Source organism: Candoia aspera, chromosome 1 (assembly GCF_035149785.1).
Source record: "Candoia aspera isolate rCanAsp1 chromosome 1, rCanAsp1.hap2, whole genome shotgun sequence".
NCBI classification, from domain to species: domain Eukaryota; kingdom Metazoa; phylum Chordata; class Lepidosauria; order Squamata; family Boidae; genus Candoia; species Candoia aspera.
In genome coordinates, this window is record NC_086153.1 from 338,382,174 (window position 1) to 338,395,937 (window position 13,764).

Here is a 13,764-nt window from a genome sequence, read left to right on the forward strand (position 1 = left end):
CATGAATGTTAAATATATTCTTTCTCCCCGCTCCAGTAAAATTCCCATGGCTGCTCCAAAGTGGAGGGTACCCCCTCCTCTTCTTGATTTGCTTGAACCACACCATACCATTAAGCCACAATAGGACTTCTTTGGCCCTCCCTCCCTTCTTCTATTTTCTCCTCCCTCCCTTCCCCTTCCCCTTTCCCTTCCCTCCTTCCTTCCCTTTCCTCTCCCCTCCCTCCTCCCCACCCCTCCCCTTCCCCTTCCCCTTCCTGCCTTCCTTCCCTCCTCTTTCTCCCTCCCCTCTCCTCCCCTGTCCTCCCCTCCCCTTCCCTCCTCTCCCCTCCCCCTCCCCTTTCCTCCCTCCCTCCCTTCCTTTTTCCCTTCCCTCCCTCCCTTCCTTCCTTCCTTCCTTCCTTCCCCCTCCCCTCCCCTCCCCTCTCTTCCTTCCTTCCTTCCTTCCCTCTCCCCTCCCCTCCCTGCCCCTGCCCCTCCCCCTTCCCCTTACTTCCTCTAAATTTAGTTTTACAAAATGTGAAAGATAAGTGAAAGCCGGACTCTATGGCATGATGCTTTACCCAATTAAGGAAGGTGTTGACCAGGGTCTAGCTGGCAAATCAAAAATCATCTAGTGGCTGAGCCCACAGAAATGGCAAATTTGGCAGCTGCAGAATACTAAGCTTGCTGGGTGAGCGTCACTGCCTCCTCCCAGTTTCTTTCCGGGGGGGGGGGCAATTTAAAGGGCTGGTTATCACTTTCAATGCCCTGCATGGCACGGGGTGGGGGGGCAGGTTATTTGCAGGACTGCCTCTCCCTGAGGGTATCCGTGCGTCCTACCAGGTGGGATAGGAAGTCACGCCCCAGGTCCCTTCCCTTAAATGTTGCCCTCTAGTGGGACCTAGGAGCGTGCCTTTTCCGTAGCAGCCCTTGCTCTTCCCCTTGAAATCCGTCAGGCCCCCAGCCTCTTAACCCTCTGGAAAGCAGTAAAAAGCTGGCTTTTCCCCAGGCCCTGGGATGGTAAGGTTGGCACCCGAGGATTGCATTGATGAATGGATGGAGTTGATAGATTAGGCCAGTGTTTCTCAACCTCGGCAGCTTGAAGATGTGTGGACTCCAACTCCCAGAATTCCCCAGCCAGCCATGCATAGATAAATACATAAATACATAGAGGAAACAGATGGGAGAGGTGGAATGGAGTATCCTGGAATGGGACATTCTGGAAGCCAGAACATAAGGAATTCTGACCGTAGTATTTAGTTTCAGGCCCTAATTGCTGGGATGTCCTTATTAGAAAGAACAGAACCCCTTCCTTAGCCTTTCTGTACCGTTGCGAAATGCGCAAAGCGTGGCTAACCTTTGGCGTCTCTCCTTCTTGCTCCCTGCAGATGGCCCGGCCGATCCAGGTGAAGCCTGCAGACAGCGAGAGCCGTGGAGGTAGTTGTCATCAATCCTTATTTTTGATGGTCACCCTGTTGGAAAATCCTCTGTAGGGTCGCCTGAGCTCTGATTTGCAAAGCTCAGGACCCACTGGGGCATCCGAGAGGGTGGGTGGAGGCTTAAATATACTAGAAAGTGGAAGAATTTGGGATGGACTGAGATAGAGTGACGGGAAGTGGGCAGACAAGATCCAGAAAGACTTGAATTGAAATATAGGAATCGATGGGAGGGGCAGAGAGAGAGTGACGTGTCACGCGAAGCCAAAATATTAGATCCACATTTGTCCCAGAGTGTGTGGTATGAACCCAGGCGTTCTGGTGTGTAAACCAGGTTTTCTGGTCAGTTTTAAGCCACCTAATGTGTTTTATTCAATAAACCATGGTTAAATTATGGCTTGGCAGGCTGGGTAAAACCAATCCTCTCCCTTCCTCTGAGCCTGACCTACTTCGCAGGTTTGTTCTTAAGGGAAAATGTGGATGGGGAGGAAAATGATCAGAACACCGCAATAAATGTTGTGAATGGAGGAAAGGATAGAGATATAATTACAGGTAGTCCTCGATTTATGACCACAATCAGGACCAGAACTTTTGTCGCTAAGTGAGGTGGGCATTAAGTGACTCACGTCTGATTTTACGACCTTTTGTTCCGTGGTCATTAAGTGAATCACTGAGATAATTAAGTGAATCACATGGTCATTAAGTGAATCTGGCTTTGATTTTGGTTGTTGGAAGCCAGCTGGGAAGGTCGCAAATGGCAATCATGTAACCCCAGGATGCTGCAACTGTTGTAAATACACTTGCCGGTTGCCAAGCACCTGAATTTTGATCATGTGACCGCAGGGACCCTGTGACAGTCATAAGTGCAAGGACTAGTTGTAAGTCCCTTCCTTTAGTACCGTCGTAACTTTGAAAGGTTGCTAAATGAATGGTCATAAGTCAAGGACTACCTGTAATGCATAATTACCTGCCCCTTTGTGTTTGTGTGTGTGTCCACATGCCCATGCATGGAAATATTTATGGTTATGTGTATAATACCCAAGCACCTTTGGAATTCATAAACAATAAAAACAACCCCCCCAGCCCCATTTCATTCCACATTATAAGTCACATCTATTTTTTTTTTAATGCCACCGTTTGACATAGTTTTTTCCCTAACCTTCTCAATCAGTCATTTAAATAGCCATGACATTCATCGAATTTATCATGGGAACAAAACTAAACATTATCTAAGCCATGTATTACTTCTACTTTGAAGTATGGAGGGGCGGTGGCGGGGAGGGGGTAAATCTTTGCCAAACGACATCCCAGAATAAGTTCAGGTTGGCCTCCCTTCCCTCAATTTGTTTGATTTTTTTAAAATGCCAGCAGGTCTATTGGGCATCATCATGTATTCCTCTGAATTCCTGAGCTTACCAAAACTCCATTGCTGTTGTCTAAACCAGTGTTTCTGAAGCTTGGCAACTTGAAGATGGGTGGACTTCAACTCCCAGAATTCCCCAGCCAGCATGGGGAATTCTGGGAGTTGAAGTCCACCCATCTTCAAGTTGCCAAGCTTCAGAAACACCGGTCTATGCTGATGTTAATACTGTGTGGGGGGGGTTTTAGGTGGTGGGGGGAGTCAATCAATTCGTGGCTGGGGCAGGGGTTGCATTTAAATCTCTTAGGATGATATAAACTGAATTTAGATGAAGAGCTGGCATTTTCTGTTAGTGGCCAGATGGGGGAAAGCTTGTTTTTTCATTTATTCCTTTAAAAAAAGACTAAGAATTTATTTTAGCGGTAACACTATCAGTTCTTACATACTATGAGACCCCTTTTCAGCAATTTTGCAACCAAATGGCAGAAGCGAGGTGAACAACATGCCAGGGGACTGCAAGAACCGAAAGATTAGAATGCAAATTCTGTCTTTTGGCCTGATGGTTTAAGGTCCAAAGCACAGGTGTGGGCCATCTGCTTTGCAGATGGAAAGTTCCAAGTTTAATCCTATCCCTTCCTGACATTAAAAAAAAAATGGAATCAAAAAACAGAAAATGAACAGGAAGTTTATTTTCCCCTGCTTGAAATTCTAGAAAAGATGCCAGGCAGAGTCCATTTAAAGCCATTCTTCCTAATTTCATAAAATCTTTTATCTCGGGGATGATCTGTTAGTAAAACCGTTTACCAGTTTTTGGTGGCCAAAGGCTTGTTGTTTTTTTTAATTAAAGATTTATTAATTTTTTCAACAAATACATAAAAACTACAAGAAATGAAATAAAGAATGCTGCAAGAAGAAAAGAATTAAAAAGTATGAAAATACCAAAAAAAAACCCTACTACATATTGGCTTCCAACTTTCTATAACAAAGGTATAGATAACCCAGTATCAATCTTTCACTCTGATTTAAACTGGAATAAACATTACTTCTTTTAAAGTACATTCTTTTAAAGGTTTAGACAGGTGTTTTTGTTTTTGGGACAATTAATTTATTTTGGGCAAAAGGATATTAATAAGGTTATTGTTTAAATATCTAATGGTGGAGATATAATGTTTAACTATATAAATGCTTTGGTTAGGAGTAAAATTGTAATGAAGAAGGATAATATTTGATTATCTGTCTAGTGGGGGGAAAATTATGTTATAAAATGTTTGTTTTATATATTCAACTTGAGGGAAAAATAATGTTTTAGAGGAAATTTTATTTTGAGAATGGAAATGCTTTATAGAAATAATGTTTATTCCGGTGGCCAACGATTTGTTGAGGCAATGAGGCCAACTGGGTGGAAGTAAATTTTCCCTGGTTTTGGAGAGAGCTTTAAAAATTCTGTTAAGGCTACTTAAGGCACCCCTGTTTTCATGAACTTCCTGTCTGAAAAGGGGGAGAAAATATGCCCCCAGGGTTGAGCAAAAGGGAGCAGCCTTGATGTCCCACATTGTCCACAGCTGTTCTAAGAAGGTTGACAAACTACCGTGGTACTTTTAAACAGCAGTTCACGATGCATATTGGATTGGATGTTAGGGGAGATGTGATGGAAGCACACAGAATCTTGCCTGGGGTGAAAAGGAGGATGGATAGAATTCTTCCCTCTCTTTTGGAAGTTGAACATGGGGTCACCCCTTGAACATATAAGTGGAAATGCTTTGGACATTTTTAGATCACAAAAGACAGTGTGGAAGTACAGCAGGGAAGGGGCTGGACTAAGAGGGGGGAGACCCCGGTTCTAGTCCTTCTTCAGCCGCAGAAGCTCATTGGCTGTCTCTGGGCCAGTCCCTCCCTCTCAGCCCAGGAGCCAATCAGTTGTGGTGGGGAAGGGGCTGGACTAGGAGGGGAGAGACCCGGGTTCTAGTCCATCTTCAGCCGCAGAAGCTCATTGGCTGTCTCTGGGCCAGTCCCTCCCTCTCAGCCCAGGAGCCAATCAGTTGTGATGGGGAAGGGGCTGGACTAGGAGGGGAGAGACCCGGGTTCTAGTCCATCTTCAGCCACAGAAGCTCATTGGCTGTCTCTGGGCCAGTCCCTCCCTCTCAACCTAGGAGCCAATCAGTTGTGGTGGGGAAGGGGCTGGACTAGGAGGGGAGAGACCTGGGTTCTAGTCCATCTTCAGCCGCAGAAGCTCATTGGCTGTCTCTGGGCCAGTCCCTCCCTCTCAGCCCCAAAACCAAGGTTCAAATCATCCCCACCCTCAACCATGGAAATTCACTGTGTGACTTTGGATTAGTCACTTTCACAGGGCTGTGGTGATACAACAGAGACCCCAATGTCAGTTGTTATGGGTTCCTGAAGGAACAGCAAAATGATGATGATGATGGTGATGAAGGTGATGATGATGAAGAAGAAGAAGTGGGCTAGTTGCTCGGAAATAGTTGCTCTGTATAAAAATTTTTTGAGGCTTCCCAGAGCATTTGGTTGGACTGGAGCCCTCATCCTTCTCCTTCTTATGAAGGCTTCCCTTTCTCCTTGCCCATGTTTTTTTTTTATTATTATTGTTATTTTTAAACCTCTCCTTTCACATAGCTAGCTAGCATAGCAGCTTCTAGGATCCTGAAGACCTAGCTTTCTAACAGCAGGGTGGCTATAGTCTTGCCTGGTTCAGTGAATCTCACCCGATTTTACAACCTTTTTCTGGTGGTTGTTAAGTGAATCACTGTGATTGTTAAACAAATCACACGGTTCCCCATTGAGTTGGCTTGCCGGAAGCTGGCCGGGAAGGTCGAAAATGGCAATCACATCACCGTGGGATGCTGCAATGGTCGTAAATGCAAACCAGTTGCCAAGAGCCCAAATCATGATCTTGTGACTGCGTGGATGCCGCGATGGCTGTAAGTGTGAGGACTGGTCATAAGTCGTTTTTTCCAGCACCGTCATAAGTCCGAACCATCGCTAAACGAATGGTCATTAAACAAGGACTACCTGTATCTACGTGGTCACTAGGAGTCATACTCCATCTGAGTAGCTAGACGGATGATTTCCAATTAAGTGGAACCCCCCCCCCCTTTGTTATTATGGAGGAAAGCCATCCGTTGCTTTATGCTGGAGGCATCTGCTCCCCAGCTGAGGGAGCCTGGAGGTGAAGCTTTGTGCCTTCCTGCGGAAAGATGTGTTGCGTTACCACCCAGAGTTCCCCCTCCCTATGTATCCAACCTCCATATCTAACTGTCCTTGCCAAGGGGCATTTTGCTAATAATAAATCATAACGGCAGGGAGAGCCCGTGATGGGTGTACGGATCAGCCCGGCAACCCCTGCTGGAAGGAACGGTGTGGTCAAATCGGGTGATGCTGATTATTTCCAGCAGGCATTTCAGCCTGGGGCTCAAAGCACCCGCAATGGTTTGCCTTAATCAGAGAGAAAAACCGCAAAGCGTTCGTTCAAGCAATGTGGCGGTTCGCCCAAATTCTGTGGGATAGTCTCATTTTCGCCGTGTTTAAAATTGATTTATGAAGTTCCTAACTTAAATTAATTTAACTTGCCGGGTTTCTAAAAGTGCTTTGAAGCTGGCCTAAGTACACAGAGCCATAGCTGCTATCTTGACACACATTCCTGCCCCCTGGAAGATGGGAGGTGGGTTTTATTTTGTTTTTTGTTTGTTTGTTTTGCCTGCCTGGCCCCCCAAGATCCTGGGAGGGCATTCCACAGGTAGGCCCTGCATCTGTCAGCCCTTTGAGGTAGACCAGATCAGGAAAGAGACTGGCATTACTGAAACTCTACTTCATTGTTGCAGGGTATGATAACCAAATCTTGGAAGCCTATCAAAGTTTCCCTATGCCCCCTCTTACACCATATAACAGTGTTTCTCAACCTTAACAGCTTGAAGATGTGTGGACTTCAACTCCCAGAATTCCCCAGCCAGCATGGCTGGCTGGGGAATTCTGGGAGTTGAAGTCCACACATCTTCAAGCTGCCAACGTTGAGAAACACTGCCATACAGAATCAAGATCGGATTATCTTGACTTTCTTTCTCACCCCTTGTTCTTTCTCAGGACTTAGTTAATGTTTACTTAACAATTCTTACATTCCTTGGGACTTTGAAGAAGCAGGATAGAAAGGGTATTAATGCTTTTGAACTTTGGTGTTGGAGAAGACTCCTGAGAATCCCATGGACATCCAAGAAAACAAACTGATGGTCATTAAACAAATCAACCAGAGTTCTCACTTGAGGGACCAATGACCAGGCTCAAATTATCCTACTTCAGACACATGTTGCAAAGACCCAGCTCTCTGGAGGAGGCTCTGATGCTGGGAAAGGTGGAAGGAAAGAGAAGAAGAGGAGGACCAGCAGCAAGGGAGATGGACTCAGTTACAGCAAGACCCGAAGGGCCAAGTTGGGATGGATCATCCTGGAGAAGGTCTATCTATGGGGCCCCTAAGACTTGCCACCAACTTAGTGGCACATAATCAGTCAATCAACATGAACACCTCACTCTGTTGAGAAGTCTATAATGATTGGAAACCTGGAAGGGAATTGAAGAAGAGGAGGACCAGCAGCAAGGAGGATGGACTCAGTTACAGGGCGATGGGGGCACCCTTGGAAGACCTGAAGGTCCAGGTTAGGGACAGATCTTTCTGGAGAAGGTCTATCTATGCGGTTGCTAAGAGTCAATACCGACTTGATGGTACATAATCAGTTAGAAAAATTTTTTGAATTCCTTCCCCAAGGTAATTCTGTATTCCTCTAAAGCAACAGAGAAAGCTCTTTCGCTTGTTCTACCTGCTTCACTTCTCTTAGTGGTGTTCATCAGAGGAAAGCCTCCAAAAATAGCTGAAGGATAAGAGCAGGCAGATAGAGAGGCTTTCCTATAGCAACTTTGGGTCCAAAGTAGTCAAAATGTGGATTAGTGCCAATATTTTATACCGGCGACACTGCAACAGACCTAGATTCCTGTCTGACCTGGACTTGATAAAAGGCTGGTGTTTACAGCTCTGGATCCATGTTTCTTAAAGCCCCCCATTGTCGGTCTTACCAAGAACCAGATCATGAATCCGCTCTAATCCGGCACGCTGCAGAGGACATTTCACTTAGGAAGATTTGTGCTTGGCAGTTGTGCAAAAGATTCACCCTGGCTTTGTTTCTTCTTAAAGTATCTGCCTGTGAGAAATTTCATTCATGGCCAATTCCCTCACTTGGCTCTTTGCAAAGATCCAGGAGTGCAGTCCCCAAATTTCTCCAGCATCATGGTTGAGTCAGCGTGTAGACCCCATTGAGAAAAAATTGCATTGGAGGGAGAAGGCGATGGGGAGAGAAGGTCCAGATCCTTTACCCAGTTCCACCAGAAGTGGAATCTTATCAGCACAATATAGTTGGGAATCTCCTGGTCCTTCATGGAGGTGAAGGATGTCATTTCGATTATGACTAAGGAGAAAAGCATCAGTGTTTAACCCAAACTAAACATCCCTCCGGGGGCTTTTCGAAGAAGAAAACCTCACTTGAGATTTTAAATTCCTCCTGGTGCTTCAGCCTTACCCCAGCCTTGCCAAGAAGGATACAGACAGTGTTCTTCCTCCCTGCCTGTCTGCCACCCACTCTCCTACATCGGATCTGCCTTGCCTGTCCCTGGCATGCCGACAACATGCCAGTGTTGAGATAGACCCATCCTTTCTGAAGCTTAGGTGCACCTTTTCCTTGGCCTCTTTGCCTTCCCAACTTCTGGCTGTTTTACCTCACTGTTGGCGATGCCTGGCTTACACAATTCTGTTTAACTTTCCTGACCTGCTAAAACACACCAAAGAGACACACTGGCAATTCCATTCAGAATATTAAAGGTCTAAATGTTATGGTGTGTGTGTGTGTGTGTGTGTGTGTGTGGCAGTGTTGAGATGGGATATTTTGGGAATTTTGAGATTCTGTGGTGGGCGCATTCACAAAATGGCTGCCGGGGAAGGGGTGGCCAGACCCCAAAATACCCATGTGCTCGAAGGCAAACAAGTTTAGGTAGCTCTTTATCAAGTCTTGCTGAGACCGAATGCTGCAACTAAATGCGAAAATAAAGGTTGGTATTTCTCTCCTGCAGCATGCCAGCTTCCTTTCTGTCTTCACGTTTTTAAGTAAAATCGCTGGGCAAGGAACCAATTGGCACCAAGGGAGGTGTCTGGGGGCATCTAAGGGACTCTGGGCACCCCACTGCTTATTTCTGGCTTTCTCTCAACTTTCTCATGGAGGAGATTTCTGTCTGCACAGAAAATAAAACCAAGTTTTTTTCACCAGCTGTGATCCAATTTTTGCACTTCATCTCCTTGAAGAGATGCAGCAGAAACCCCCATCGGTAGAAGGGACCTTCCACTCAACCTTTTCCTAACAATTCTATCGCTAGTGAAAGGGTTGGACCAGAAGAAGGGAAACCCATGTTCCTTCCCTCTCTGTCCCTCCCTATCAGCCTACCTCATAAGACTGTTGTTAGATTCAGACAGGGGAGAGCTGGGTTCTAGTCCTCCCTCAGCCACAGAAGCCAGTTTGGCGACTGGACCAGTCCCTCCCTCTCAGCCCAAGAGGCAGTGTTGGGTAGTGGTGAAAGGCCAATACTAGGCGTGGGGAGACCCAGGTTCTAATCCTTAGCCATTGGGGATGTTGTGGTGGTGGATTCCTGCACTCGGAAGTCAGACTAGATGATCTCCAAGGTTTCGCCAAACCTTACCTCTTAGGAGTCTACAAAATTACAAGGAAATAGATTTTGGTTGGACTTTAAGAAGAATTTCCTAACTGTACAAGCCATTCCACAGGGGAGGTGATGGACTGTCCTCTTCTGCAGGGCCATCTGTTGTGCATGCTGTAGTTGTGGGTTTCTGCACTGGGTTGGACTAGCTGGTCTCCAATGCTTCCATTCAAGGATTTGAGGATGCCAGAGGGCAATAAAGAGGGAGAGAATACTGTAACTCTTTGGTGCCTTCTAGTGACCACCCAGGTTTTTGCCAAATGGATGTGGTAGGACTAGGTAGTCACAGTGGCCTTGGGTTTATACAGGTAGTCCTCGGGTTACAACAGTGCTTCGGGAATGGGATTACCATCACTAAGTGATGCGCTCATAAAGCACGATGTCATGTGACCGCATCGCTTAATCCTGGCAGTCCTGATTGCCATCATAACCCCAAGATACATTAAGCAGGAAAACAGCGGGAGTCCCGAGTAAGGAGGATGGGGGTGCTGTGAGGGGGAGAGCGTGCCACAGAGGGATGCTGTGAGGGGGTGGGCGAGGCCAGGGGAGACCCTGGGAGGCCCGGTGCAGGCTGTGAGTTGGGGGAGGCCGGGGGAGGTGGCGCTGTGGCGTGGCACGAGCATAGGGAGGCCTGGGGGACTTACCAGAGTGACTTGTGACCTTCCCTGCCGGCTTCCCCATTGACTTTGCTTGTGGGAAGCTGGCAGGGAAGGTCGCAAATGGCAATCACGTGGCCATGGGACGCTGCAACCGTCGTAAGTGTGACCCGGTGGCCAAGCACCTGAATCGCAATCACATGACCCCAGGGGTGCTGCAACAGCCAGAACTTTGAGGACCGGTCATACGTCCCCCTCGTTCAGTGCCATGACAACTTCAAATGGTCGCTGAATGAGTGGTCGGTAAGCGAGGACTATCTATACAAGATTGGCTGCACACGGCCGGTCATCAGCTAGCACCCTGGACAGCTCCATATGAAGTTCAGGCTGGCGAGTCCTACAGACAGGATCCCTTCTTGCTTTAGCAACAGGCAGTTCCGAGTAGAGATCTTAATAGGCTTGGCTTTGAGGTCAGCTCTGCCCATCTCCTGCAGTTATCCTTGTCGCAGGATAATCACAGCTCTCTCAGAGGATGGTTGAACAAGCTCTTCAGCCTGCACGGGGGCCGCAATTTGGGATCCTAATTCAAAGGGACTTTGAGGAGAGAAGAGTGGGAAAGGAGATCCATTCCCTAGAGGTGATCCTTTCAGATCTACTCTTTCACCATCCAAAAGATGGAGAGATTTACTGTATGTCGGGTTAGGACATAGATAGCAAGCTTTAGAACAGCTTTTTTCAAACACGGCCACTTTAAGATGTGTGAACCAGAATTCCCCAGCCAGTTGCCAGGTTTGAAAAAAACACTGATCTAGATATTCATCCAGATAGTGTGGATATCCAAAATGAAACTTCAGCAGATACTTATGGTTCATTCAGTCTTTTGCTGTGATGTTCGGTTGGGACCGAGATCTTTTTATAGCTCATCTCTCCATCATGTAGGGAGTTGTGTCCAAGAACGTGTGTGAATTGGAAGGCCACCAATGTAATTTTTCGTGTCCACCTATTGTCAGGTAAACATATATCTGATGCTAGTTTTTATGCTGCCTTTGGGGTTAGTCCATCATTAAATTCCCTCATTTTTGATTTGATCTCTGAGAACTTCAGCATTCCTCTTTCCCATTGCCTGCTGCTTGTCCTGAAGCTTTTCTGCATCTCATTTCTGTAAATTCACATTCTCTATATTTACTCTCTTAAAGATGGGGGACACCAGAGCAGAAACCAATCACACAGAATTATCCTTCCAATATGGAACCAGCTTCCCTATCTTTCTGTGCAAGTCACCCAGGGTGTATCCTGTGATTGGAAAAAGAGGTTCAAATGGGCTTTCCTGAAGATACATTGTTCTACCGCATTTGAAAAGCAGTTCAGTTGATCAGTTCTGCAAGGAGATCCAGCAGAATAGCCTGCCTCCTCCAAGTTTATAGCAAAAAGTTGTGCCAAGTTACTTTCGGGGTGCTTTGACATGATAGAAAGATTGAAATTAGCTGATTCCTATGTATTAGACCAGTCTTTCTCAACCTTTGCCACCTTAAGATGCGCGGACTTCAACTCCCAGAAATCCTGGGAGTTGAAGTCCACCCATCTTAAAGTGGCCAAGGTTGAGAAACACTGTATTAGACAGATACAAACATGCACAACCTTAAACATCAAATGTAGGAAAATCAATAGAGGAAATCATACAGAGGTATTCCATGCATCTTCCTTTGGCATTCAGCCCTGATGGATCAAAGGAGGCTTTTATAATTTTTGCAAACTAAATGAACGGTTTCCTTGCAGGATGAAATTTGGGGATGACCACTCGCTGTTCCTTCTGTCGTTCATAGTCTTCTTCCCGAGAAAGGTTTTTCAGATGATTGCATTCTTCAATGCATAATGCCATCCTCAAATTGCTTCTGAGACATGTCAGGTTAAATTACTTTCTCTTTTGAGCAAATCCCTCTGATCCTGTCATTTACAATAAGGAAGCTTCTTATGAAGCCGTTTAGGAGCTATGGATTGGCACAATCTTGGCAGTTCTCACCACCCAGGGGCCCTATGAGATCTCCTTTTGGGTATGTGACATTTCACATTTAATCCTTCACATTAAGATGACCCCTCCATTTGGAAAACCTTGTCCTCCCTTATGAACTGTCATGTGCTTTGAAATCTCAGGATGTTTTGCTTCAATCTTGCCTAGTCACAACAGCCTGAGCTCTTTTTTGATAAAGCCAAAAGCAGAAATCCAAAGGGGTTTGTTTGTTTATTTATTTATATGTCAACTTTGTCACCACCCATCTCCTTCCACCAGAGGGACTCTGGGCGGTTTACAACAAAATAATCAACAAATTACAATATATAAAAATACAATACAATATAAATATAAATATATTGTATAAAATACAATATCCAAAAATACAATTACAGATAAACAATAAATTACAGATAAAAATAAAATCCAAATGGCAGATGATCTAACTCAGTCCTTGCATGTGACGAGTGCTCTAGGGCACAAGCCATTCCCAAACTTGACGATTATAAAAACAGAACATGACGGTTATAAAAACAAAAGTCTCTTTATTAACACAACACAGAGAAGATTTAGCAGACAGCTGTAGTGTAATCGGAGACTCCACTTTGACAAAGTGTTAAGCCGTTAACCATCACAGGGAAAACTGGGTGCCATAATTTAAGCAAAAGAGACATAAGTCCTTTCTCCAAATCTTATAATCTAAGAATCAAAATATATGTTACGGAGGGAGGTTCTGAAAAGGGTGTCTGCAGGGGAAGGTCAAAAAATCAACATGGCATCCACAACCACATGATCAAAGCTATGCCCCCTTTTTATGTGGGTCATGACACCACTGTGGACCCTGCTAGTTTTTACTAGAATTTCCTCAAGGAAAAAAAACCCAGTCTTTATTCCATGCTAGATCGCTGCCTTGCAACTTGCTCTTATTCATCAAGGAAAACAAACTTGTTGGAAGTTCAGAATTTAAGCGGGCACATTTTCCGTCAGTGGGTGATAGCAATTCTCAAGAGGCCAGGAAATCTGTAGTCCATGTCACCTGTCTCATAGAGAGACTGTGAGCAACTGGAAGCTTGGGTCCACATGTGTAGGGAGCCAGGGAGCTGACCTTGGAGAAGGAATCCAGAAGCTGTAGGAGAACATCAGGTGCAGAAGAAACGTTAAGTCCAGAGCGGTGGGAAAGTGTTACAAAGAGATTATTGCCCCCTACCCCCCATCCTGACTCCCTGGAGCAGATTGATTGATGGTTGACTGATTATGTGCCATCAAGTTATTGTCAGCTCTTAGTGGCCCCATAGACAGATTTTCTCCATGATGATCTGTCCCTAACCTGGTCCTTCAGATCTTCCAGTGGTGCCCCCATCACCACTGTAAATGAATCTATCTCCCTGGATGCTGATTGTCCTCTTCTTCTCTCTCATTCCACCTTTCCCAGTTTTAGAGTCTTCTCCATAGAGCTGTGTCTTCGCACAACAGGTCCAAAGTAGGATAACTCAAATCTGGTCATTTGTGCCTCAAGGGAGAACTCTGGTTTGATGATCCATTGGTTTGTTTTCTTCTGTCCGTGGGATTCTCAGGAGTCTTCTCCAATGTCAAAGTTCAAAAGAGTCAATATTCTTTCTCTCC

The 13,764-nt window shown here is 45.6% G+C and overlaps 1 protein-coding gene across 3 annotated transcripts in view; it reads left to right on the top strand.

The window, feature by feature from the left end:
- Positions 1-13,764, top strand: part of CELF5 (CUGBP Elav-like family member 5) — a 71,702-nt gene that overhangs the window by 38,360 nt on the left and 19,578 nt on the right. For 2 of the 3 annotated variants that reach the window (XM_063290900.1, XM_063290902.1), the window contains exon 3: positions 1,368-1,419. In XM_063290900.1, the coding sequence (XP_063146970.1) occupies positions 1,368-1,419 (52 nt within the window). The remainder of the gene's footprint in view (positions 1-1,367; positions 1,420-13,764) is intronic. The other variant, XM_063290901.1, reaches the window with a different exon arrangement.